General features: G+C 37.3%; 2 protein-coding genes across 2 annotated transcripts in view; one reads left to right on the top strand and one right to left on the bottom strand.

Annotated features, from left to right (window-relative positions):
* Window positions 1–25,042, bottom strand: part of Coq6 (ubiquinone biosynthesis protein COQ6, mitochondrial) — a 94,439-nt gene that overhangs the window by 13,671 nt on the left and 55,726 nt on the right. The window contains exons 4-5 of the mRNA XM_069832543.1: window positions 1,776–1,883; window positions 1,622–1,684 (exon numbers count right to left, since the gene is read on the bottom strand). Of these exons, the coding sequence (XP_069688644.1) occupies window positions 1,622–1,684; window positions 1,776–1,883 (171 nt within the window). The remainder of the gene's footprint in view (window positions 1–1,621; window positions 1,685–1,775; window positions 1,884–25,042) is intronic.
* LOC138704542 (transient receptor potential channel pyrexia-like) overlaps window positions 5,596–25,042 on the top strand; it is a 68,852-nt gene continuing 49,405 nt past the window's right edge. Inside the window, exon 1 of the mRNA XM_069832541.1 lies at window positions 5,596–5,737. The gene's annotated coding sequence lies outside the window, so the exon portion shown is untranslated. The remainder of the gene's footprint in view (window positions 5,738–25,042) is intronic.

Below are 25,042 nucleotides of genomic sequence, written 5' to 3'. Positions count from 1 at the left end.
TAATAAAAGTTTTATATTACTTTTTATATGGAGCTTAAGTCCATTGGCACTTATGAAAGTACAATTTGGTTAATTGTACAAAATTGTAATCCTGGAAAATCTGAGTTACATAGTGGTATAATGAAGCAATACATATTAAAAACAAGAAGATATGTTTTTGATAGGAATGAGAAAATATAAATTATTTGTCCAGTTCTTTTTAAAAATTTCGCTACAACCATTAACACACAAATCCATAATTTTACTATGATTAAACGAAAGGAAATTATAGAAAACTTTAGAGCCAATCTTTGAAATGTTGTGATTTTTTTTTTCATTACAGCAATGAAGGAAGTCCAATCTACACCTCTTCCAAAGAATTTACCATTGCTTTCGCTTTTATTTAAATTAATAATAATAAAGACTACCAAGTAATGCGGAGTGTTGATAATCGATGCCGCCTTGTATGTGGGAAGTCCAGGGTTCGATCCCACAGGCTGGCTAGCCTGACTTTGGTTTTTCATGATTTCTCAAGTTCCTTCAGGTAAATGCTGGCATAGTACCAATTACAAAGGGCCACAACTCACCTCCTTCCCAAACTTAAATTTCCTTTTAACATCGCTTCTCACAGAATATCTATCTTCTGTGGCATGCGTATGCTTACCACCTAACCATGAAAATGGTCCCGACAAACATGACTATGAACTACGGTACTGTGACGAAAGTCAGACAAATTAACTCTTGTTTTCATTTAATTCACCTATGTAACATTGCAAGTCAACAACTTTTACTCATGCAACTAGAATTTTCATTCGAAGGCAGCATATTCTGTGGTAGTGTTAATGCTTGAATGTTCAACAAGAAGATTAAAAACTTACGAGACGTAAATTTAAAACTATTTGCTGTACACGTGTACTGGATGGCAGTATTCCAAGCACAGTTAATTCATTCAACAAGCAACCGGAGCTGGAAAACTTCATTCTGACAGACATATTACTCAGTAAAATTATGTGAAGCATCAACACACTATTTGAATAGCTACAACTATTCGTCTTCTGAAGACTATTACAACTACTACGCAACAGTGCTTCATACTCACTGGGTGCTACTTAATAATACACAGCATTGTATCAACAGTATCACACTTTTAAAATGAAATAAACTGTATAAACGAAAGAGGTTTATTTATTTAATTATTATTATTTTGAAGCAGTATTTTAGTAGGTTATTTTACGACGCTGTATCAACATCTCAGGTTATTTAGCGTCTGAATGAAATGAAGGTGATAATGCTGGTGAAATGAGTCCGGGGTCCAGTACCAATAGTTACCCAGCATTTGCTCATATTGGATTGAGGGAAAACTCCAGAAAAAAATCTCAACCAGGTAACTTGTCCCGACCGGGATTCGAACACAGGCCACCTGGTTTCGGGGCCAGATGCGCTAACTGTTACTCCACAGGTGTGGACTCTTGATCTGTTCTCATAAGAAGATATGCATACGTGTTATACTAAAAATTTAATTTACCTAATCCAAAAATAAGTTACAATTAAGTTCTTAATTACATAAAGCAACGCTTGCAAAAATTAATGATTTTTCACTAAATAAGTTAATCTTGTTAGGAGCAACATGATGAATACTTACTGGCAAAAGGGCAATTGGACCAGTAGGTAGGAACCGTTGCCAAGCCACAACATTCTCCGTTGGCTGAAACACAATTCCATTTATTATTGCACTTACAACAGTCTTCCACAATTGAGTAAATACTTTAGGTACTGAGAATGAGCTGTTTACTTACTTCAGATAATTTGAGTGTTGCAACAATGCCCATTTGATGATAGTTCCAAGACAAATACTGAACGTTCATTGCCTTTCGAACTTGTGAATTTGCACCATCAGCCCCAATCTGTAAGAAAAGAAAAAAAAACTATACACGATGCATCAGTAAAGTCCTGGCTTCGAATTAACCAAATGTAAGCTTCGAAAATTCGAATTAAATGTGAAGTGCACAAACTCTCTCTCTCTCTCTCTCTCTCTCTCTCTCTCTCTCTATATATATATATATATATATATATATATAGGAACTAATCTTGAAGAAAAACTAAAAAATATCAAATAATTTTAAACTAATACTCGCACTGCTTTCATACACACTCTCACGCACATATCACCGTTCTAGTTTAAACCAGTTTCTGATTGGATATAGCCTAAACTAAGTTGAATAATTAATGTTCTGACGACAGAGTTAGTGCTGAGAAACATCTGTCACTGGTCAAGCTGATACGATTGATTGCTGTCTGATGCATGTAATGATGACAGTCTGTGAACTGATTATACTCTACACTATTTATGTTACTTCAGAAAGTGGCTATTGGATGTTCAGCGGGGCTTTCCGATTGAGAAGGTAATGCAGTATACTGTAGCAGATTCTTATAAACACTTCATGAATGTCCATAAACCTATCAACACACAAACAGCTCTTTGCTATGAAGAGCAACAATAAACTACTATCCTCCAGCTTACAGCACAAGAAAGAAGAAATCAACCAATATTTTCTCCCTACGTACTGATCTGGCTGATCGTCTCATTGTCTTTTCCTTTATAGGCTCATGTTTTAAGAATCGTTCACGGGTTCAAACCCAATTTTAACGGGCAATAAAATTCTTAGCTTGGTTTTCTCCAGTACGAAAGCGAAGCTGTGGATCAAAGCACTTCAAGAAAAAAATTGTCTTCCATTTGTTGCCAGCATTGAATGTCGATGATAAATAACCTCTGTAATTGAAATCGTCGTTAAATAACACAATATAAGTCTTGTCCACTCACTCATTTTTTTTTTTTTACATCTCTGCTACTGCTCATGCCACTGCCTTGTTCAACTCCACTTCCCCCATTACCCAACTTGCTTCCTGACAATTTCACGGCAGTATATATTCATTCGCGAAGATGGTTAGACAGTTGACTCTAGAACAAGGCATTTTTTCTGTGTAAACGTTATTGTAAATAGACTTATGAATCAGCTCGTAGTCCGCGTGCGTAATTATTCAAACATTTCCTGATATCGTGCTTGAAAAAATTTGAATCTACTGGTTCAATGAAAAAAAAAAAAAAAAAAAAAAAAAAACCACGACCGGAAATGTACAGTTTTGACAGAGGAAAAATAGGCGAAATTGATGCAAATCTTGAACGTACGCCAACAATATCACAAAGTTTACAAAATAAATCCTCACACATTGGAAGAACTAAAGGAAAACATGAGAAATTAAATCAGAAACCAGAAATCAGTGGCCAAACTTAATCGAATAAATTAGAAAGTGTTTTCCCAATACAACGCCTCTTTAGCTGAGGGAGGACGACATTTCCAGCACCTTATATGAAGTAAGATTTTATACATGTTTTAGGAAGTGGAGTTGACGTACGGGCGATGCTGGCCACAGCACGCTTAGTAGCCAAGACGTAAAACATCACGTGAGCGAACAAGATTTATAAAACCGTTTATTACCACCACCACCACCATCACTACCAAAGATTTACCCAGGAAAACCAAACACTGAAAGCAACATTAAACTGATATCGAAAGCTTCCTCTAGCGCATACGGCAAGGGAAACAACATTATTTCCGCTCGTATTCTCCTGAGTAACCAATACTAATTGACCCACAACTGCACCAGTTGATGTTAACTGTTACTCAGAAATCACGAACTTTTTTCCCTCAATGAGATGGTGCGCCATCCTGTTGGAAGATCGTGTCCATGTGGTTTTCCTGTCGTAGCTGTGGTATAAAGAGCAAATCTGATCCATTTCTGCAGATCGCGTAATACCTAACATGACTACATCTAGCAGTGTGTGGCATGTCAACAGACCCACTTTCTTCAAACGTGCGATACCATAACATTATCGATTTGTAATTCGGAGCTCTCCGGACACAGTATTCACAAGTAACATATGCCTGTCGAACTGATGTTACACGAATTTAGCTCGTTGCCTTCCAATAAATTGCATTTTGTTTATTCAGTCGTTGGTAAGAGATAATCTGATTTCTTCTGTTTGCAAAAAGAAAGCTACAAAACTCCCATGTTTTAATAGCACAATATAACCTACTATCCGTGAATGAAGGAGGTATACTGAACGGTTAATCGAAAAAGTCGGATAATCCATACCATAAAATTTCGTAATTTCCTCCGTGGTGTTGTGTTTAATATGCCAGATAGTAGATCAAAAGTTCACTAATTGTAAGTTCGGTTGTCAACGACGGGTTTTTAAGAACAAAGAAATTTATTGTGTTGGCTGTCTCCAGAAAGACAGGAATAGTGGAGATATTGTGTTGTACAACAGATTTACATACTTTATACACCTTATCCTGTTTCTTTTTATTAAATTGTGCACAGCTGTAACGCCAATTTAATATTATAATGCGAGATAAGCCACAGTTTCTCTTTTGCACTTTTTCTTCTATGTCGGTTCAAAAACTGAATGGTGCACGGGTTTGCTATAAATTGTCTGGAAATTCTTGGGGTCATTTCTTGAAAGCAGATACTGACTATTTTACAAGTTGGCAAAACACCTAGAAGTAACTATGCCTGTTGTCGACAGCAGCAGCAGCAGAATTGTGTAAGGGTTGTTGTTTAGTCAACTGTCCGAAGACAGGTTTGAACCCCATAAGTGATATCAAGAAGGCACCACTTATGAGGCAACTAGGCCAGGAGATAATGGAGTAGAGTGGCCAGTTCCTTTTGTGTAAGGGATAAGGCTTGTAATAACACTTTCTAGAAAAAAAAATACTAATACAAGGTACAGTACCATATATTTTTTCTTAAAAAAAAAAAAGGACAAAAAACAATCGGATAACCCGCCGATCGGTTAATACGGGTTCTACTGTATATTGAAACTGAAATAACTTTTGTCCATAATTATTTTTATACAATTTTATGTTTTCCCAAACGGATCAGACTGTATTTCTGCAGTACCATAATGATTCCATATTAAATATGGAATCATTATATATTAAATTTTAATATATAATGAGGTAAAGGTAAAAAAAGGTATCCCCGTAACATGCCATGAAGGCACTTGTGGGGCATAGAGGTAGAGCACCATGCTTTCCATGACCTCGGCACTAGAATGAGGTGGTGTGGTCGGCACCACGCTCTGACCGCCTTTTACCCCCGGGAAGGACCCGCTACTCAATTTTATAGGAGGCTGAGTGAACCTCGGGGCCGTTCTGAAAGTTTGGCAACGAGAAAAAAATCCTGTCACCACCTGGGATCGAACCCCGGACCTTCCAGTCCGTTGCCAGCTGCTCTACCAACTGAGCTACCCGGCCAGACAGAGAAAAAGGGAGGATCCCTATGGGTGCTTTACAATAAGGCGAAAACTAAAATGACCTATGTATATCTGGGTAAGATAAAACTCAGACGCCAGTATGCATGCATATAGCTGCGCCTTATTCTATGAAGGCCCATTTGAGAAGCAAATATCTCCGACATAAAATATATGCATTACATTCAACCATGCACGAAATCCTCTTTGAGTGACGCGCAATCTTCAAGAGTGAACTGTTATCTGCACAAATGGAACTGACGGGTAATTTACTCCAGTCTGGAACTCAGTCAAGTTGATAAAGGCGCATCTGCATCTTCGGCGACCAGTAAAGAGTTCCCTTTTCCCGCCTATAAATAGCGGGCCCCTTCAAGAGTTGCGGCAGTACGGGTGCGGACTGCGGACGGATGGGACGCTGACGGCCACGAGGGTTAAAACAAACAGGTAACACGAGTGAAGTGGGGAGAAGCCACGGATGGTATGGCATAGTTGCGCCCCGCAGTCAATTGGAAGACCTAGGCATGGCATAGTTGCTCCCCGACGAAATCAAGTAGCAGAATGGACATGGCATAGTTGCGCTCCGAAGAAATCAAGTAGCAGAATGGACATGGCATAGTTGCGCCCCAGTGGGCATAGTAAACACAAAACTGATTGTCATAAAATAAATAAATTACTTTGAAATATTATAGTGGTATCGGTGTACAAACAAAAAATGCAGTTCATATATTGTGTGTGATAGACAAAAAAGTGTTATTTTAAATAGCAAAATTGATCATAACCACGCTGCGGACTTACACATTGTTAGACAAAGTGTATCGAACAGCGTTAAAAGAAAAGCTACGGAAGACATTTCTGAGAGACCCATAAAACTCGTTTGAATATGTCAGTTAATAAAGTACTGCCAACTTCATGGTGTTCATTTTTACGGTAGGCTATCGATAATCACTGCATAAACAGTAGAAAAACAGTTAATAAAGTACTATCAACTTCGTGGTGTTCATTTTTTACGGTAGGCTATCGATAATCACTGCATAAACAGTAGAAAAACAGTTAATAAAGTACTGTCTACTTCATGGTGTTCATTTTAACGGTATCGATAATGAATATTAAATCGAATAAGAAATCAATAAGGTTGATTGACTACGAAGCTCGAGTTCCCCTGATGTCTTTTTCATTTGGGCGCAACTATGCCATGTCCCTTTTCTCTACCTGATGGGAATTATGCCCACAAAACAGCGACCCTTTTTTATCCGCTGCATCTTACCTGACCGTGGGGCGCAATCATGCCCTGCCCACCACGGAAGTCCCCGATTTGATTTATTGTCGACCAAGGAAAAAAAAATTATTTCTTTGCGCATTTGCTCACTTTCTGTTTACAAGAATTCAAATTGTGCAAGGGGGAAAAAAAAAAAAAAAAAAAAAAAAAAAAAAAAAAAAAAAAAAAAAAAAAAAAAAGCATATTAACTGCAGTAACAAAATACAATACTTTCTAGTTGTCAATGCACTTATTAAGGCTGCTGATGGTTGTCATTAAATCGGGCTCAAGTAACAGATTAAAAACTGGCACTTTAACAGAAACAATGACGTATTCGAATATCATCATAAAGGGGAAGCAAGGCGATGGATTTTGTTTTCTTTTTAAGATAGATATTGAAAAACACATGCACACGTACACACTTACGTACCTATAAATAATAATATACTTATTTGAAAGAAGTGAATAATACATATTAATAACAAAAATTACTCCTAAACATTTGGAAATGCAACACATCAATCATACATACAGAATGAACAGTAAGTAATGTCATTCATTTCAAGGGGTTATTCTTTGAGATATTTCAAACAAAAAAGTTTAATACAATTTTGCTTTTTTTGCTTCCTTTCCGAGATAAAAATAAAATTTATATGAAACACTTCATAGCACATATCGGGAGAGCCATTGATTTAATTCCCAATATGCTCAGTCAATTTAAGAGAGCAGTGTATTATGGTAATAAATTATTGAGAGAATTTTAGTTTTGTACTTTAAATATGCAGAAATTTGGTTAGAACAAAGGTAAAATTTTACAATCATACATCTTGATTACACAACTTTTAACACTGTATCACTTCGGAATATGTATGATAAGTCTTTCTTGTGTTAAATTTTAACGTACCTTGTTAACATGTTTCGACCTATTTTGGGTCATCTTCAGACATCCAACCAAAAAGCCAGAAACTCAACACACTGGAACAATATGAAATATACAGACAAACGAAAACACACCCCAACGATATTCTCAACACACAACTCAATTTCAAAACACATACACTCTTTGACTCTACACTACGAACGCACCCACACAGGAAACAAGTGGCGCCAACACCAACAACGACCAGTTCTGAAGATGACCCAAAATAGGTCGAAACATGTTAACAAGGTATGTTAAAATTTAACACAAGAAAGACTTATACATATTCCGAAAGTTTACAATTCTTTTTCAGAACGAAAGTTACATTTGTTCGGATCAAGTTAGCCACGTGCAGCGCGAAATTCTGCCTAGGGACCCAACCTCCGAGGGGGCCACGGCCAGGGGGGAATAATAATAATAATAATAATAATGATAATAATAATAATAATAATAATAATAATAATAATAATATTTGTTGGTACACTAAAACTTTGTCAATTTTTCCAAACGAAATAGAAAATTATTGAACAGTTAATTTTTTGACAATTCAAGTGGCAACACTGTGTTTGTGTTCTTTGTTTTTATTTGTTTCGCATCGCATTTGACTTTATTCTACAACATTTTCTAGTGTATAGTGTCTTAAAACTGTATAGATTTATTCGTCACGTGGCAGTGTAATTTTGTAATTATAAATACAAACATTATAGTGTGTAAAAAGTATAGTTGGTTCCTGTTTATTTCAGTTCTAAGTCTGCTTGTCTATTTTATAAAGTCAAAGTATGTCAAATAAATAAAATATAAAGAGGATTGGACTCTTTTAACTGCCTAGGGGCCCTGGGCTTACATGTACGAACTAAGAAGTCCTAAATATATGTATGAAACTTGCACCAAATGGGATGTTTGGATTCACGTAAACAGTTGAATAAATGTTTGCTTCCGTTGGCATGGATTTTTCGTGAGCTGACTTCTTTGGGATCCAGTAATTTTTTACATTCCGAGAAAAGCCACTATTTTTATCGAGGAGTCATAAAAAATCTGCAATACATATGTGCATGCTACTCTACTCAAGACGCATTTGTTCTCTGCAGATTAATAGATGGAAAAGTAATGTCGAGAAATAAATTGTTAACACGGACTACTACGACGGCATGAAGCATACTTCGCATAGCTGAATTATTTATCTGAGTACCGAATATGTTATGTCCTTGTAATTGCTTCCACGTGTTTCTGACAGTATGAATTATTTTCACTCGTAACTAATGTACATAAATAAATAATAAATCCCTTGCGGGAGTTAATAATTAAAGTAAATTTGTTGGTAAATTGTGCAGCTACTCTGCCCTTTTTTTTTTTTTTTTTTTTTTACATTTTTATGAATGAGTCGTTCGAGGTATTTCTCAAACAATTTTGATCAAACTTGGTTTGATACCATAGCGTTGCTATTGCTGTTTCTCAGATCCTAAAAGTAGACGGAAAGTCCACATAAAGAGGATTCCTTGACCAATAAAATTTTGTAAATTGGCTACTATCGAAAGATTTTCTTTCTAGCGGAGGTTAGCATTGTCATCCCGATAAAATATCCCGTTAGGTTCCCGAACATAATATATAGAATGTTTAATAAATAAGTGTAAATGCTAGATGAGTGTAACGTAGAAGTAAAAACAAGACTAAACTCTCAATAGGCCCTACCACTTTTTGTGAAATTACTTAATTTCAAAGCTATGCAGAAAAGAAGCTGTAACAAACTAAATACAACTGAAGGTGATTTTTCCTAAATACAACTTTAAACATCACAATGTTCATTTGATTTTGTAATGTCACTGGACCGTGCAACTCACTCCGAACATTTAACACAATCAAATCCACGTTCAATTCGTCACTGCTGTTTTGCTCTGTTCGGAATGTCAATGGCGTACACTAGCAACTTCAGACGACCTCGCTGTAAGAGGTCCACTGTGTTCATGTACGGTGATCTGGCTGGCCAACCAATTGGTCCTCCATCTCACTATAGCATAACTATGAAGTGAAACACTGTTATAAGAAGTTTTATAGGACGTTTTACTCTTGTTTTTAATGTTACACAACATCCATGCAATATTTACACTTAATTATGAATCACCCTGTATAATCTTAAATACCCCCTTGAAATTAACTTAGCCACCGGTGTAGCTCAGATGTAAAGGAACTGGTCTCCCAATCCAAGGCCGGTCTCGGGAATGGGTTCGAATTCCGTTTGGGCTGATTATATTATTGGGGCTTTTTGATGTTTTCTCCAGTTGTAAGAAGAATGTTAGGTAATTCAAATAAGACGAGCCACAGCCGAATGTTAATGTTATTATAGTTAGGCCATGTACCATTACAATGCCCGATAATGCCACCTCTCTTCTCTATGGGTATGAGGGCATCAAAGCTGCGTTTAAAATTAGCAGTAGCGCGTGGACTCACCTAGTAATGCAGAGTGAACCAGCCAGGGCTAGACTCCTAACGGCACTCATGTATGTATGTATTTATTCACACTGCAAATGGGTATATACCCGGGGGCAGTGGTAACTACGAGTAATTACACTCAATAATGACAATTAATAATAAACACAACTAATAAAAACAATAATTAATAATAATAATAATAAAATAATGAGCATCCTAAATTAAATGAAGCATGGTCACTTATAATAACATTTAAAGTAAATCTAATTTGTATCTTAACCATAAGTTCGAACTAAGACCCACGAGTGTGACAGGTTCATACCTGCACAAGTACCTTTCGGCACTACACTTATTTCGCTGTCAACTCACTCACTGCACTGATTTTACCTGATTTCACTAACACTTCTAACCATTTCACTGTTCAAATACTTTGCACAGCCACTTCACTGACACCAATACACTTCACTTACACAATAGACTTCACTGACACAACACACTTCCTCAATGATAGAACACTTCAAATACAAGATATCAATTACACCCTTTAAATAGTGTGTATAATATACTACCGTCTATTAGTAAAGTCCTTAACCTATTTTTAAATACATTTTTGGTTATTGGTAAAGCCTTTAGTAAGTCTGCAGGTAAAGCATTCCAGTCTCTGATAGTACGATGGCGGCTGATTCATACATAACGACGCTACCATATGAGGAGGATTCGTTTCGCGCTTTCGCGGTTAGTATTACGTAATGATGAACTCACTGAATTCACAGTTCATGTTCGAAATGACGTCCTTGTGATATCTGGCAGGCTGCACATCTACTGAAGACATGTCCAACAACTCGCCGCAGTTCGTTCTTCGAAATGGCTCGAATTTCGTGCCGGATATTTTGAGTTCCTCAAGTGAATGTGTGTCATTCTCGTAAAACTTTTCTTTCAACTACTGAGGTGGACCCATGCTTCGTAACTATAAAAATATAGGTGGGGTCAAGTAGTTCATCATACACTGACTGTTGGAACCACACGCAAAACCTAACTCTGCTCTCATAATCGGGTTCCGTTGACCTCCGAACTACACGAATTTTGTAAGGTTTTAATTTTAATTGTTTCGTATCTCTTACCACTGAAGACTGTGACACCCCTACCTGCTGAGCTACAAGGCGGAATGATGTCGTAGGAGTTCTCTCTAATATCTCATCTCCTCAGCGAGAATACGCTTCACATGTTCGTTTCTTATTCAATACTAATCCAGTTGTACGAAATTTCTTCACTAAATTGTAAATCATTGCTTTAGAAGGCTCTGGCGAATCAGAGAATAACTGGCGAAAGTTTGTTACAACTGTTCTCCAAGATTCGTATTTCACAAAGTTGTAAATTAACACTCGTCGTTCAAGGCTATATTTCATAATGGATACACTGCAATCTAAATACACGGTATAAAGCTGCACCCTAACTGTGTGAACGTGTTTAGATAAATAAACACGAAACGCACGTGAAGAAGAGATCTGATCACTGCGATGGCGCAGCAGTTTCTAGGCATACGACTTCCCGCTGACGCCGCTCTAGCCTTGGCTGACTCACTCCGTATCTCGGCTTCGAGAGCAGCTACATACCTTCTGCGACCACTCGTTTGATATGTAATCGTTAGTTCTGCAAAATTAAAGTGCTAATAGACACGTACGACACACTTTGAATAAACCACAGTGAACAATTTTTGTGAGCTTGGACTAAGTTCGGAATGTCGCTACATATTACGAAGAGAACATATCGAGGGCATCATACCAGAAGGGCATGTCAACAAATGCAGCTTTATTGAAATATTTTAATGGAACCTACTTATGTTTGAAAACAATCGTTTGAGAATTACAATGGACATGAGAAAGGATCAAAGGAAGTACCATGTTATGTAAACAAGGGTAATATATTTAAATGGCTCTAATGTAAAGTTGTAGTTTTGTTGATACGCTTTTCTGGCATCATGTCCTTCGTTAATTACTTCTCTTATCATAGACGTAGACTCTCCATTTGCAAATGAAAAAAAAGAGAACATTCAAACCAACACAATTGCAGTTTCATTCCCGAAATTGGGTGACGTAATTTACGTGCCGGTAGGTCTATAATTTTGATATAGAGCAAAATGTTTTGCAGATGACTTTAGCTCTATTAGCATCCTTGGAATATGATTTATAACGTTCAGTATATAATTTTAATAGAAGTCTAATTAAACACTGCATGATATTATAGTAAAAAAAAAAAAGCCAACATCGCTCGTACCCGGCCGAGGGGCCTCAAGCGCTCGGCGTTCTGGCATTCCCTGCACTTTCTGATCCGTTCGGTCCCACTTATAGCGGACTTTTCCAGGATTTCTTTATCCACTTTATCGGTCTGAGCACGTTTTCTCAATTTCTATTTGAGTGAATAGGCTATTGTAAAGCATGGTATGCTAATTTTCCAATTTTACACGCTTACAATATCCATACCAGAACTTCTGATTAAATATCACTATTCTTCCGAAAAATTAGCTTATTTAGCAAAGGTATGCCGTTTATTTCATTTAAATCAGACAACGTGTGTAATCACAGCGTCTTCTCCAAGTTGACTGTGTACCCAAAATTGTACTCCAGATATCCATGCGCCCTCTCCATTCCGTGCGCGACATCTCTCCCACCCGGTACACCTAGTCGCGTATTGGGGGATATGCCCCACACGTTCATACCTAAATGAACGAAATCCATCAGAAACTTCCTACCGTACGAAAATTATCACGTCAAAATAGTCTTTTGTGGAAAATAGTCGGTACACAGCAAGTTTTGTTTGTATTTAAAAATATTAGAACGACCAACTTCATTTGCAAATCTTGGATACGCACTAATTCTTCTCGAGGATGTAGACATTTCAAAGAAAGTTCTTTAATATACCAAAACGATGGGAATAATTAACAATATAATGAAACCTTCCATGGTACGACATACTAGAGTTCGCCTGTATACGACCTTGGCAAGACCTGTACTTTGTTACGGTAATGAAGCATGGACATTAAGGAATAGAGATGAAAGCAAAGTAACAGATAATGAAATTAAGCTCATGAGATATAGAGAAGGTTACACAAAATGGGAACATAAACATAATGATGTAATGGGAGAACTATAATTAGAACCTGTAGAGTTTTTCTTTTAGTAGGTTATTTTACGACGCTTTATCAACATCTTCGGTTATTTAGCGTCTGAATGAGATGAAGGTGATAATGCCGGTGAAACGAGTCCGGAGTCCAACACCGAAAGTTACCCAGCATTTGCTCCTATTGAGTTGAGGGAAAACCCCGGAAAAAACCTCAACCAGGTAACTTGTCCCGACCGGGAATCGAATCCGGGCCACCTGGTTTCGCGGCTAGACGCACTAACCGTTACTCCACAGGTGTGGACTGAGAACCTGTAGTATGTCATATACAGCCGCATATGTGGCTGAGGCGCTAGCGCTCTGGTCTTTCATCCAGGCGGCCCGGGTTCGATTCCCAGCCAGGTCGCGATGGAATTTGTGGTGAACAGAGCAGACGTTGTAGAGGGGTTTTCTCGAGGTACTCCCGTTTTCCTCTATCATTCCACCAACACTCTCCACTTCCCCCTCATTTCATCTAACATCTACAATAGTAAAAACAGGCTGGGGTGAAGTCTGAGGGTAGTACAGGTTTCCAATGCTGATATAGGAAGGGCTTGGGGCTCCGGGGTTCATTAGGCTATCGTGCGCGGACGGGACCTGGCTCTATCATGGGCTGAGGCAGGATGGACCTGACAGAGGCTGACAGCGTCGGCTGGTCAGGAAGGGCTTGGAGCTCCGGGTCCCTGGGGCTTATCAGTTACTCGTCCGCGAAACGGCTCTATCAGGGGCTAAGACTAGATGACCCGCCTGTCAGCGTCGGATTCACGAATGCCATCCGAGCCACATGTCGGACTGGACAATCACTGCATGTATAGGGCGTACAATGGGCCAAAACGTGCCTAAATGTACGGACCCGTCCCGGGTGCAGGCCTCGTAAAGCCAGTCAGCCAAATCATGTACACCACTAACAGGACAACTGGAAACTACAGCGCATGTATTCAAACAGATCCCCAAAAGCTTGTTTCATTATCGTTCAAAAGGAAGCTATCTCTGGGCTGTTGGATGAAGCGTTTGGTTAAAAATTCAACAGTAAATTGTAACAGGTCATAGGGTGCAATACTTGTAGGGATTATTATTATTATTATTATTATTATTATTATTATTATTATTATTGGAAGAATGAAAACTGAAGCCTAACGGCAAAATACATACTAATAAAGAGAAATTTGCAAATCAGTGCTATACTTTTCGCTGATAATCTAGCGCTACTAGTATCTTCAGAAGATGATTTACAAAGCTCGCTTCATAGTCTCCACATAATTTCTGGTCAATATAACGTGGAAATTTCACCTGATAAAACAAAAATTATGACATTTTCTGGCAAAGACCCAATTCAAAGTAAAATATGTTTAGAAAACAAAATTCTGAAAAGGGTTAATGAATTCAATTACTTGGGATACAACCTGTCTCTTCAATCTGAAAGGGATATCTCCCAGAAAACCAACAAATAAAAACTATGAATGTAATCGATAGCATTATTGTGATGCACCGAAGTACATGAAATTTCCGTGCAGGAATTCTGCGTTATCATATGATGAAGGATGGGTGAAGCGGAGAAAAATTCTCTCCGACACCGGGACTCGAACTCGGGTTTTCAGCTCTACGTGCTGACGCTTTATCCACTAAGCTCATGCCGGAAAAATTCTCTCCGCTCCACCCATCCTTCATCATATGATAACGCAGAATTCCTACACGGAAATATCATATGTACTTCGGTACATCACAATAATATGAAATGCGTAAATAATCACTTAGTGATTTAAGACGGCGCTCATTCCGTCGGATCCCGGCCACTTAGTCACTCATAATGACTGCACATAGTATGTTGGACATTGTGCCACTGTCACACATCTGTGACACAGTGCATGAGGGCTGGCCACTAAAGGGAAACTAAGGGGTGAAACTTAAACTGAGAGGTTTCAATCCGGCATCGGAACTGGAATCCGGTGTGTCTTAGTGGATAAAGCGTCAGCACGTAGAGCTGAAAACCCGGGTTCGAGTCCCGGTGACGGAGAGAATTTTTCTCCGCGCCACCGATCCTTCTTCATAACAATAGTGTTTTCAAGCCTGCAATTGTTCAGAAATATGTGCGTTTATGCCTGAGTAATATTCTCGCAAGACGAGTTCCCTCTTATGGAAGTGAGGCATGAACCTAAGAGCTCATTAGCAGAATCACAGCATGTGAGGTGAGATTCATGAGGAGGACTCAGGATACACTAAATGCGACCACAAGCGCAATGAGGATATCATGGAGGAAATCAAGGCTGAACCAGTGATGGATATCACGAAAACTGGAAAAATCACGCCAACAGAACGAGCAACAACAGATTTCCAAAGGCAATTTTAAATTAGTGACCGAGGGGAAAAAGATCCATTGGCAGACCTCAAAAGAGATGGACAGAAAACAAGACCCTAACAGGCCACTCGACCGAATACTTGTCAGGATGATGATGATGATTTTTTTTTGGTCGGAATGAATTATGTAGAGTAGAATGACGACTTTTAAAAGCAAAGGAACTGTAAAACGACGGAATCGCGTAATGTGAGCTGTGCTTTTAACCGCCTGCCTTTCTGTCTACTGTCATTTTGCTTTTAGAACTCATTAAGCACGTTCTGTAATGAAAACGAGAAGTTGCGTTGCTATTACTGTCTCAACAATAAAAATGTTCACGACCGCGTCCTCCTCTGAAGTACTGATATTTATAGTGGTATCGTGTGTTGAATGCTTCCTGCGCAACATAAAGCTGGTTCTATTCAGAGGTACTCTGGTACTTCTCTCATGCCATGATAAACTAAACGTCAGGCATAATTCCACAGAACATAAAAAAATTGCGTGTGATTCAATTTTATTTCCTCTGCTGTGACTCAATTCGCAGCAGCATTTCTGAACCAGGTCCCAGAGAAGTGGAGATCTGTATTCCTCTGCGTGTCGAGCTTTGTGTCATATGATGAAGTTTTATTACTGTCAATTCTTAGAGCTGACCCATGCTCATTACAAGAGCAAAAAGAGGGGCAGATGTTGATGAAATCACAGTCTACTATATACATTCACGAAGCTTGAGTTTTGAGGGTGCTAGAAACAATAGACTGTGACGGTACTATTTTGCATTGCCTGTAATGAGGAGATATTAGCGATCCTAGTGGTGAGCAACTATCTAATGTTTGCATATTTACTACGTATTGAGCTTCGCGACTGTATATACTAGACTGTGATGAAATGCCATTTTTATTTTAACTTTAAAACGAAGCCTTTTTATACAGTAATTCGTTTTGTATAATAACAAAACAAAGTATGTAACTTCTGTTTCAATTTTTTTTTTGTCATTTTTGTCCGATAGGTCATTTTTTGCATTTCGGGTTCTTGTTGTTAAATCAACTGTCCGAAGACAGGTCTGAACCTCACATGCGATACCAACATAGCACCACTTATGAGGCAACTAGGCCAGGGGAGAGTGGGGCCAGTTTCTATCCCCCCTCCATTGCATACATCGCCAATTAGCTATATGTTACACTAATCAGATTTCAGATGTATACAAATTGTTCTTCCTCTGACACATATCGTCAAGTGAGATGTATTGCCTGATAATAGATGTACATACATATCAGCCAGAACCTCAATCAGAGGTAGCATTTTGGGTTAATTAATAGTGATGTATAGTATGTGTGGAAACCTCATAAGCAAGGTGCGGATTTTGATGACATGTCATCGTTTTTTCTTTACATCCTTTGTAATGCCCGTAAATACAGAGTGATTCACGAGGATTTCCCGTCTCTTACGGAGCTTATTTCCGAAGACATTCTGAGCAAAAAATGTCATGTAAACATCTATCCTAATCTCAATATTTTCAGAATTACACTTATTTGAAGTTGTTTGTAAAATACCATTTTTCTTAAATTTTAAGGGTAAAATAATATTACAGATAAAGAATGAACTATTCAGGAGTATCGTTTCTTTAATTAGTTAATACTCTGAAGCTAGAAATGTGTTGTGAATTCCACAGTTGCTCCGTACAGATTTTTTTTTTTCGATTTTTAACTATAAAATTAAATTTTTCTTACGCATTTATCACAATTGTTACAAATCACGCCACTCTTGTATATCCTTTAATACTGTAGGCCTACATTAGGATGCATAAATATACTGTAAAGAATCAAGTTCCTAAAGTCGTATGATTTGTAACAATTTTTGTTATAAGTGCGTAAGGATGATGTAATTTTTAGTAAAAAATTGAAAAACAAAATCTATACAAAACAATTAACAACACATTTTTAGCTTCAGAATACCAGCCATTTAAAGAAACGACACTTCTGAATAGTTCATTCTCTATTTGTAAGATTTTTTTACCCTTAAAACTAAAGAAAAAAGGTAGTTTACTAACAACTTCAAATTAGTGTAATTCTGAAAATATTGAGATTAGGACACATGTTTACATGACATTTTTTCCTCGGAATGTCTTCTGAAATAAGCTTCGCAAGGGATGGGAAATCCTCTTGAATCACCCTGTATATAAATTCTGGATATGACTGCTCGTTACAGAAATGTAGAGTTTTTACATTATTTTTCGCTGTTTTAATCTTTTAGGTCATTTTTTAAATTTTGAGGACTTTTTGAGTCTTTTTTTTATTTTATATTATATATTTTTTAGCAATTTAAGCTAAGTTCTTCAATGACGAACTAAAATTTCCCAATATAGGAAAAGTCACAAAATTAGTAGGCCTACTGACACTACCCCATTAAAATGTGAAATCTGAAAGGATTTTCTCGATAGTAAGTGATGTCAAGAGGAAGAAGAGAAAGAGAATAGGAGATAAAGTTCTCGGCTGAGTTGTTGTTGTATGCTCTACCTATCAAAAAAAGAAAGTGTTAGAAAAAAAAATCCAAAATACAAAACTTTGTGCACAGTTGTTAAGTACTCTCAGGAGAAAGCTTTAAAACAGTGCAGATAGAAGAAGAATTAACATCTAGTGATCTATCACTCTTCAAGTATACTCCTATGGAAATAAAGAGTTCACTGCATCCTACTACTATTGTTTAGCTCTCGCCCCGCAAGTGCGTAGAAACCCAGCATGTGGAAGTTATTACAATTTTTCTTGGGTGGAAGGGAGAACAAACAAAATAGAAATGAATAATTTTTCTAAAATGTTATTTTTTATCTCAAATTGAAACTGACCCATCATAACAATTTAAGTATTACATAATGTATGACAATAATATGTTGTACATGCATTTATCCAATAGGGGAGACTGTTGTACCTTTAAACACTTTTCACATTTTATTTTTTTTAATTTTGGGAAATGATATTTTTTAAATCAAAAAATACTTTAAATAATTATTGAAGATTCCTTTACAACTTCGTGTATATATTTTACTGTTCTACACATCTATTAAGGGTGGAAAAAATAAAATGTAATATGTTCAAAAGTACAACAGGTTCATGTACCTTAGAACATACCCTCTTGTAAGTTGGAACACATGTAATTTAGGTGGGAATATAGTTGTAAGAATTGACAATCATATTTAAAATGTATTTGCAATCATAAACCAGAGAAGGCTGCTCTGATTGAGATGTTATTTCCTGGAGGAGCAATAACTGCTTCAACAGCTTTCTTCAAGGCATCCGGATCAATTGGGGACCTCTTAATTCCAGATTTAGTTCGTGGCATGATCTTAAAATAAAATAAAAACAAAAAAACCGATAGTATTATATACCTTGGAACATGTTCCGTGGTACAAGATGTTCTGTGTTCAAAGGTACAAGAGGGTGCACGTTTAAACAAATGTGGCTACCAAAACTATTGATTCGAATAAATCATGGAAATTAAAATATGTTATTACTCACCAGATAATACGGAACACATTGTACTTAATGGATGGTAACAAATACAATCTGGTTTTATGTTAGATAACATATACCAATGAACGAAATATTTACTTTTGGTACTAAAAAATATTCTTTCGTTCACAGAACTCACACTTTGCAATAAATCAAACCAAAACTACGACCAGAGCTGCTTAGCGGCTTTCCCTACAATCTACTTCAGTTTGAGTCCTCTAGGTAGCAGCAAAAAATAAAAAACAAAAAATGTTCAAAGGTACACTATGCTAAAGGTACAACAGTCTCCCCTACAGTTTAATTCAAATGCAAGTAATGATTGAAAGCATCAATCAAGTTACATTTTATTCCACTGCAGTTTAAGATCTCTCAGTAATATCTCGTCATCGAGAGGAGCTACAGGTCTGTGCGACCACTCGTTTGATTTGTAATAGCGAGTTCTGCAATATTAAAGTCATAATAATACACTTGAAGTGAACCATAGGGAAAAATGTGTTGTGAACTGAGACTGATTTCTTAATATCACTTCATATGAAGAGAAAATGCATTAAATGTTCTTCTTCTTTAATTACTTCTCTTTCAATAGACATATAGTCTTCAATTTATTGTAAACCGAAACAAAAATAAAACATTCAAACCAATACAACTCTAGTTTCATTCTCGAAACTGCGAGACGTATTCAACGTGCCGTTGTATCTCTGATACAGTGCAGAATTTTCTATTCTGATTTTGAAACTGAATTTACTCGCTGGATTATTTAAAATCTAACGATTCGGTTCAAATTCCTGTCGATCAAATCTAAATTTATAACTTGTGTTGGGTAAGTCGGTGGTCAAGGCAACACAGGGTTTTATTAATTTATTTTGTTTTTCTTCGGGTACTCCGGTTCACCTGTGACATCCCAACAATTATCCATCATCATTATTATTTATTACGATTTACAGTTGTAATGCAGACGCCCCCCCCCCCCCGCCTGTGCTATACTTTGTATAGTCTCTGACGAACCCAGTGGTCTACGCTATTAGGCATTAGTGACATTTATGAGTAGAGCGGTGCAGACGGAGCACATGACAGACAGAATGGCATCATAGCAAGGGTTCCGACGTTACTCGGCGTGTTCCCTGTGTACAAGCGACGGTCATGTACACGATGTGTTGACGTACAGACGACACAATGGAAATGACACAGTTTTCTAACGTTTCTACAATTAATTTCCTACAGATACTTTAGTAAGATTTCAAAATTACAAAACTAATTAACCATTTCATCCTAAACAAATAATATACTGTATACATGTATGATTTCATACAGAACGCAAACAAAATCACTGTTTATTTGTAACGGGTTCATGTTATTCTATTCGCAAAAGCACTTGAAAAATTGTTTTTTGTTTTTCCTTTTCTTTACAATGAGTGTGATTTATTAATGCACATGTGATACGTTATCAGATTTCTTCCAAATATTGTTACAATGCACAAAAAATGACATTTGTACGTTATTAACAGAAAACGATTTTCGTCTACCTGATAGCATGGCCTTATATGTGGAGAAGCTTCTTTCTACGTCTGTTGAGACAACTGGGGCATACGTAAAATCCTGTAAAACATTTTTTTCAATTTCTGTTAGTTCTTCAAAAGAATCCTTATCTCCAGAAATACTGTCACTAATCTTTCAGAGTTTATAATATCCATCATTTTTCAACTTATTTGTTATTTTCGCAGATTATTATTTTACCAATTTTATCGTCTACTTGAGTCACTTTCTTCCAGATATTTCGCAGTAGGGAAATCTGATCAACCAGTTTTGTACCAGTCTTTTCTAAAGCTGTTATACAATCAGGAATAAACCCATAATTCGATTCAATGTATTCCAATTTGTTTTATGCTTGAATCAATTAACAAAAATATCACCATATTCGGAATTAAGTCTCTTAAACTTTGCCGAACGAATTTGCTCCCCCTTAGACATCGTAACACTAGAACCGAACTGTTCTTATGTTTCTTCAGTACTGACGTTTGCTTTACTACGCTGTACCTACAGCTTGGAGCTATCCTGTGTACCGCAGAGTCAGACCTCTGCAGGTACTCAAGGTGAATTTACAATCCTTGCCCTGTTGCCGGTGTGTCGAACAACTGCTCCCTTTGCACTGCTCTATTTATGAGCTACGCTAGTAGAGTCGGGGCGAATAACGGCAAGTTAAGAGGACAGCTTTGTAAAAAAAATCGTTGCTTGCATAGTACTATCATTCTATGGGTCTAGTTTTTGTTACAAAGTACTCCCTCTGTTCCAAAATATGGTATAGAAAGATGTCATTCTGTTCCATAATATGGTATGCATTTGTTAAAGTTCTCATTAATATAATGTAACTTTAATACATCTTCTAGATACTTATTTGATTGATAAATTAACATAAGAAAAAACATAAAAATTAGGTACATTTCATTCTGTGTGATGTCAAATTAATAAAAAAATAAACATTGTTTTGAGAGAGGCAAATTAACATAAAAACTGCAATAAATTCTAACCCGTTTTTGTACGACTGTTGAGCCTTAGATGTTGTACTCAAAATTGACTGGGTTGGTGTTACATTTTCTGCAACAGGAACATCACAGCAGGTACCCATTTGATTTCTGTTCATAATGAACTATATATAGTTTTATGCTCTACAGAAGACTAGAAACATTCACAGCTGCACTGTCTGATAGTCCCTTCACTACTGAACAGAATACCACACCGCGAAACATTTCGTGCGCGCATGAGCAATAATCAAACTTGTTTTGTTTATTACCAAAGCTCGGAACTTGGGAACTTGTGTCTTTGCACGTGGCTAAGCGACGGGACTTCAATGTCAACAAACTCCCGTTTCCAGCACGGAGGTACTGTCAGGTCTGCTATAAAAGTGGTTTCTGACTGGAACAACATATTGATAGTATTATGGTAGGTTGAAACACGTAATTTTATAGCATATATAATAAAAGTAAACATGAGAAATATATCAAATTTACGGTTCTGCTCTGTACATTTTATTACAGTGTATGACTACTTACATTCGAATATTTTCAAACCCATAACTTCTTCGCTGATATGAAACAAGAAAAACTTATTCCCAAGTCACATGAAGTGACGGGAGCAAACTTAAAATACTGAATATTTTCACTGTCACTGTTTTCTATTTGATTTTCAGCAATTGCTAGCTGATCTCGTATGTGAGAAAGATAAGTATATCCTAAATTTTTCTCAAAAATAGTTTTCAATTTGTTCTACGGTAGGTTCCTATGCTACTTGATCCATGGCTATGGACAAATCTTACACCAATTTAAGGGACTGCAATGTCTTTCAATGAATGCCGGTTTCCAGCCTCTAGTTTGTGTGGCACAACTTACAAAATATAAACTCTCCATTCGAAGAAAATAATGTATCTCCTTCGAATTCCTCCACGAAATTCTGTACCTAAAATTTAAAAAAAATGTATTTTCAAACTTGTATAATATCCATTCGAATAACACGTATTTTCTAATTCCTCAAACAGGCCGTTTATCTGTAATTCTCTGAATGTCACTGTCTTCGACATGACACAGTTTCCTCGTCCGTCTTCCTGTCATTCGACGTGACCACTTTCTTAGTACATACGACTATCCCTGAGCACTTGCAGCGTGAGCTGTGTGTACGTTGTACCTGTAACCTTACTCATGCACATGAAACACAAGTCCCCAAGTTCCGAGCTTTATTTATTACTATACCATATTTTGGAACGGAAGGAGTTTCATCTATGTTTGAACTGTGGGGGGGGGGGGGAGCGACTGTTGGTATTGTGTGTATGCATTTGAAATTTACTGCAACTGGACTTTTTAAGGTAATCTGAAGTGTGTCGGTTTTTTTTTACGCTGGAGAAACGGATTAAAATCACTATGACAAAAGGTGTGCAGATATATTTTTTTAGCGGCACTCATGTTTATCCTATCATTTCTCAAATGCCTATAATTCATAGAATGAAACAAATGAGCAATGCTGAATTTCGCTGTGATGTTTCCTCCATGTAATGAAGCGTATGATCACGAGCGGGTGCAAGAATTACTCATCACTTCATCAGTGAAGCACTTAAATTTATGGACCAGAGATAGGCCGAAGGATTTATGGATGACACTTTAAAAACTTTGAAAATTCTCGTCTGCGACAGAACCACCACCAGACGGGTTATTCTATTATTAAACCCCAACAACTAGAAGTTAAACTGAAACAAACCGATCTCAAATGTTTGTTTTGTGATGTATAATTGAAATTCCATGCCAATGAAAACAAACTTCCAGAATTAAAACGTGATCCAACAGCTTACAGAGTCGCAAGCTTTCCAGTTCGCTTAAATTTAACAGACCAAATAAAATAAACAGTGCTAAACAAGTTACACTTTCTCATATGCACATTACATGTGAGGCAGATAAAACGAGGTAATAAGAACTTAACGCCCGGTAGGTCTCCTGATTTCGGACACTAAGTAAAGATTCATAAACAACACAACCATAATAGAGAATACAATAGCCGCTCTTACGTTCCCCTCAACTTGCAGAATATTTTTGTTTACGGTCTTACTAATAAAAACCCTATATACAGACGTTTAACTGTCTTATACTTATACAATGAGTAGCTCGTTTATAAGTCGTGTGTAAATTCCTTACTAATAATCACTACATACGTCGTGTATAACAGTATAACTGTTACACAGCTACGTCATAGTTTCGTCATTACTTCGTTACGAAAGATAATAGAATATCTGAGGTTTTCTATTGCATCCGGTAGAGCGCTCTAGTGTGGTGTGTTAAATATCGATAGTACAACTGGCTCTAATCGATTACCACACTACATTTTGGTCAAAGAATACAAGCTATAGCAATATTATTCTAATAATTCTATGATCTTTGGTTTGTTCTTCTGTGGTTACAAGGTAACCATCATCATAAAATGACAGTCGATACGAACAGCTGTTAGAGGGGCGGCCATTTTTTCTCTATATACAACGCTTAAACAAAAGGTTTCGTGTATATAACTACTGCAAAGCAATTCCCATTGTTTATACGTCCATAGCTTATTCACGGTTTATTAGTAACGTTTTCTGTCTCAACTCTGCATAAGTCTCGTATAAAAACTATACACTGTTTATTAGTAAGACTGTTAGTCTATTGTACGATTCGTCATCGCTTGATTTCCTGTGATCGCAGTGGCAGTAGAGTTGTGTTTAAGTCCGCTGTATAGTTATTACCAGCTATTCAGGTATAGTGCGGACAGTAATCCGAAAAAAGTACGGACGCGGTCCCTATAGTCGCTGAGTAAAGTGCGCACACGATCCCTTTATCACTCATTAAAGAGTGGACAGGAGCACATCTACGAGGTGTGATTGGAAAGTTAAGGCTGGGCTTGTAATTTCAAAATGGCAGTACTTACAAACCATTGTGATCTCCTTAAAAGTAGTCCCCTTCTGACTGAACACACCGACTCCAACGATGTTTTCACTTTTAGAAGCATTCCTGGAAATTTTCTTTCTTAAGGATGTTAAGAACCCTCTCCGTATTTGTCTGGATATCTTCAACTGAATTCAATCGGTTTCTTTCAGTGAAAATGCCAATTTTGAAAACAGGTAGAAGTCGGCAGGGGCTATATCAGGGGAATAGGGGGAGGGGTCGCGGAAGCACAGAAATTTGGAATTTGATAAAAAATTTTCTGATTGAGAACGCACAGTGAACCAGTGCGTTGTCGTGGTGGAGGACTCAATTCTTGTCTCGCCAGAACGCAGGCATTTTCTTCCGCACATTTTCGCGCAAACACTCAAGGACACTTTTATAGTATTCCTGGTTGACTGCCTGCTCCCTAGGGACATATTCATGATGCACGATACCCGTAGAATCGAAGAAAAAAACAGCAACATTGTCTTCACTTTCGACGACTTTGTAGCGTTTTTTTTCGGTCGCGGCGAACCTGAACTCTTCCACTTCCTTTGTTTCTGTGTCATACCCATAAACATATGATTCTTCGCCTGTAATTACCCTGATTAACAAATCTGAGTATTTTCGGCCCGATTAATCAGTTCTTGGGACACTTGAAGTCGGTGTTGTTTTGCTCGTCTGGCAACAATTTTCGGAATGACGGTTGACGCATGTTCAAATCT

This window comes from Periplaneta americana, chromosome 8 (genome assembly GCF_040183065.1).
Source record: "Periplaneta americana isolate PAMFEO1 chromosome 8, P.americana_PAMFEO1_priV1, whole genome shotgun sequence".
Taxonomy (NCBI): Eukaryota; Metazoa; Arthropoda; class Insecta; order Blattodea; family Blattidae; genus Periplaneta; species Periplaneta americana.
Note: the sequence above shows the minus strand (reverse complement) of the source record. Positions and strands in the feature narration are given on the sequence as shown.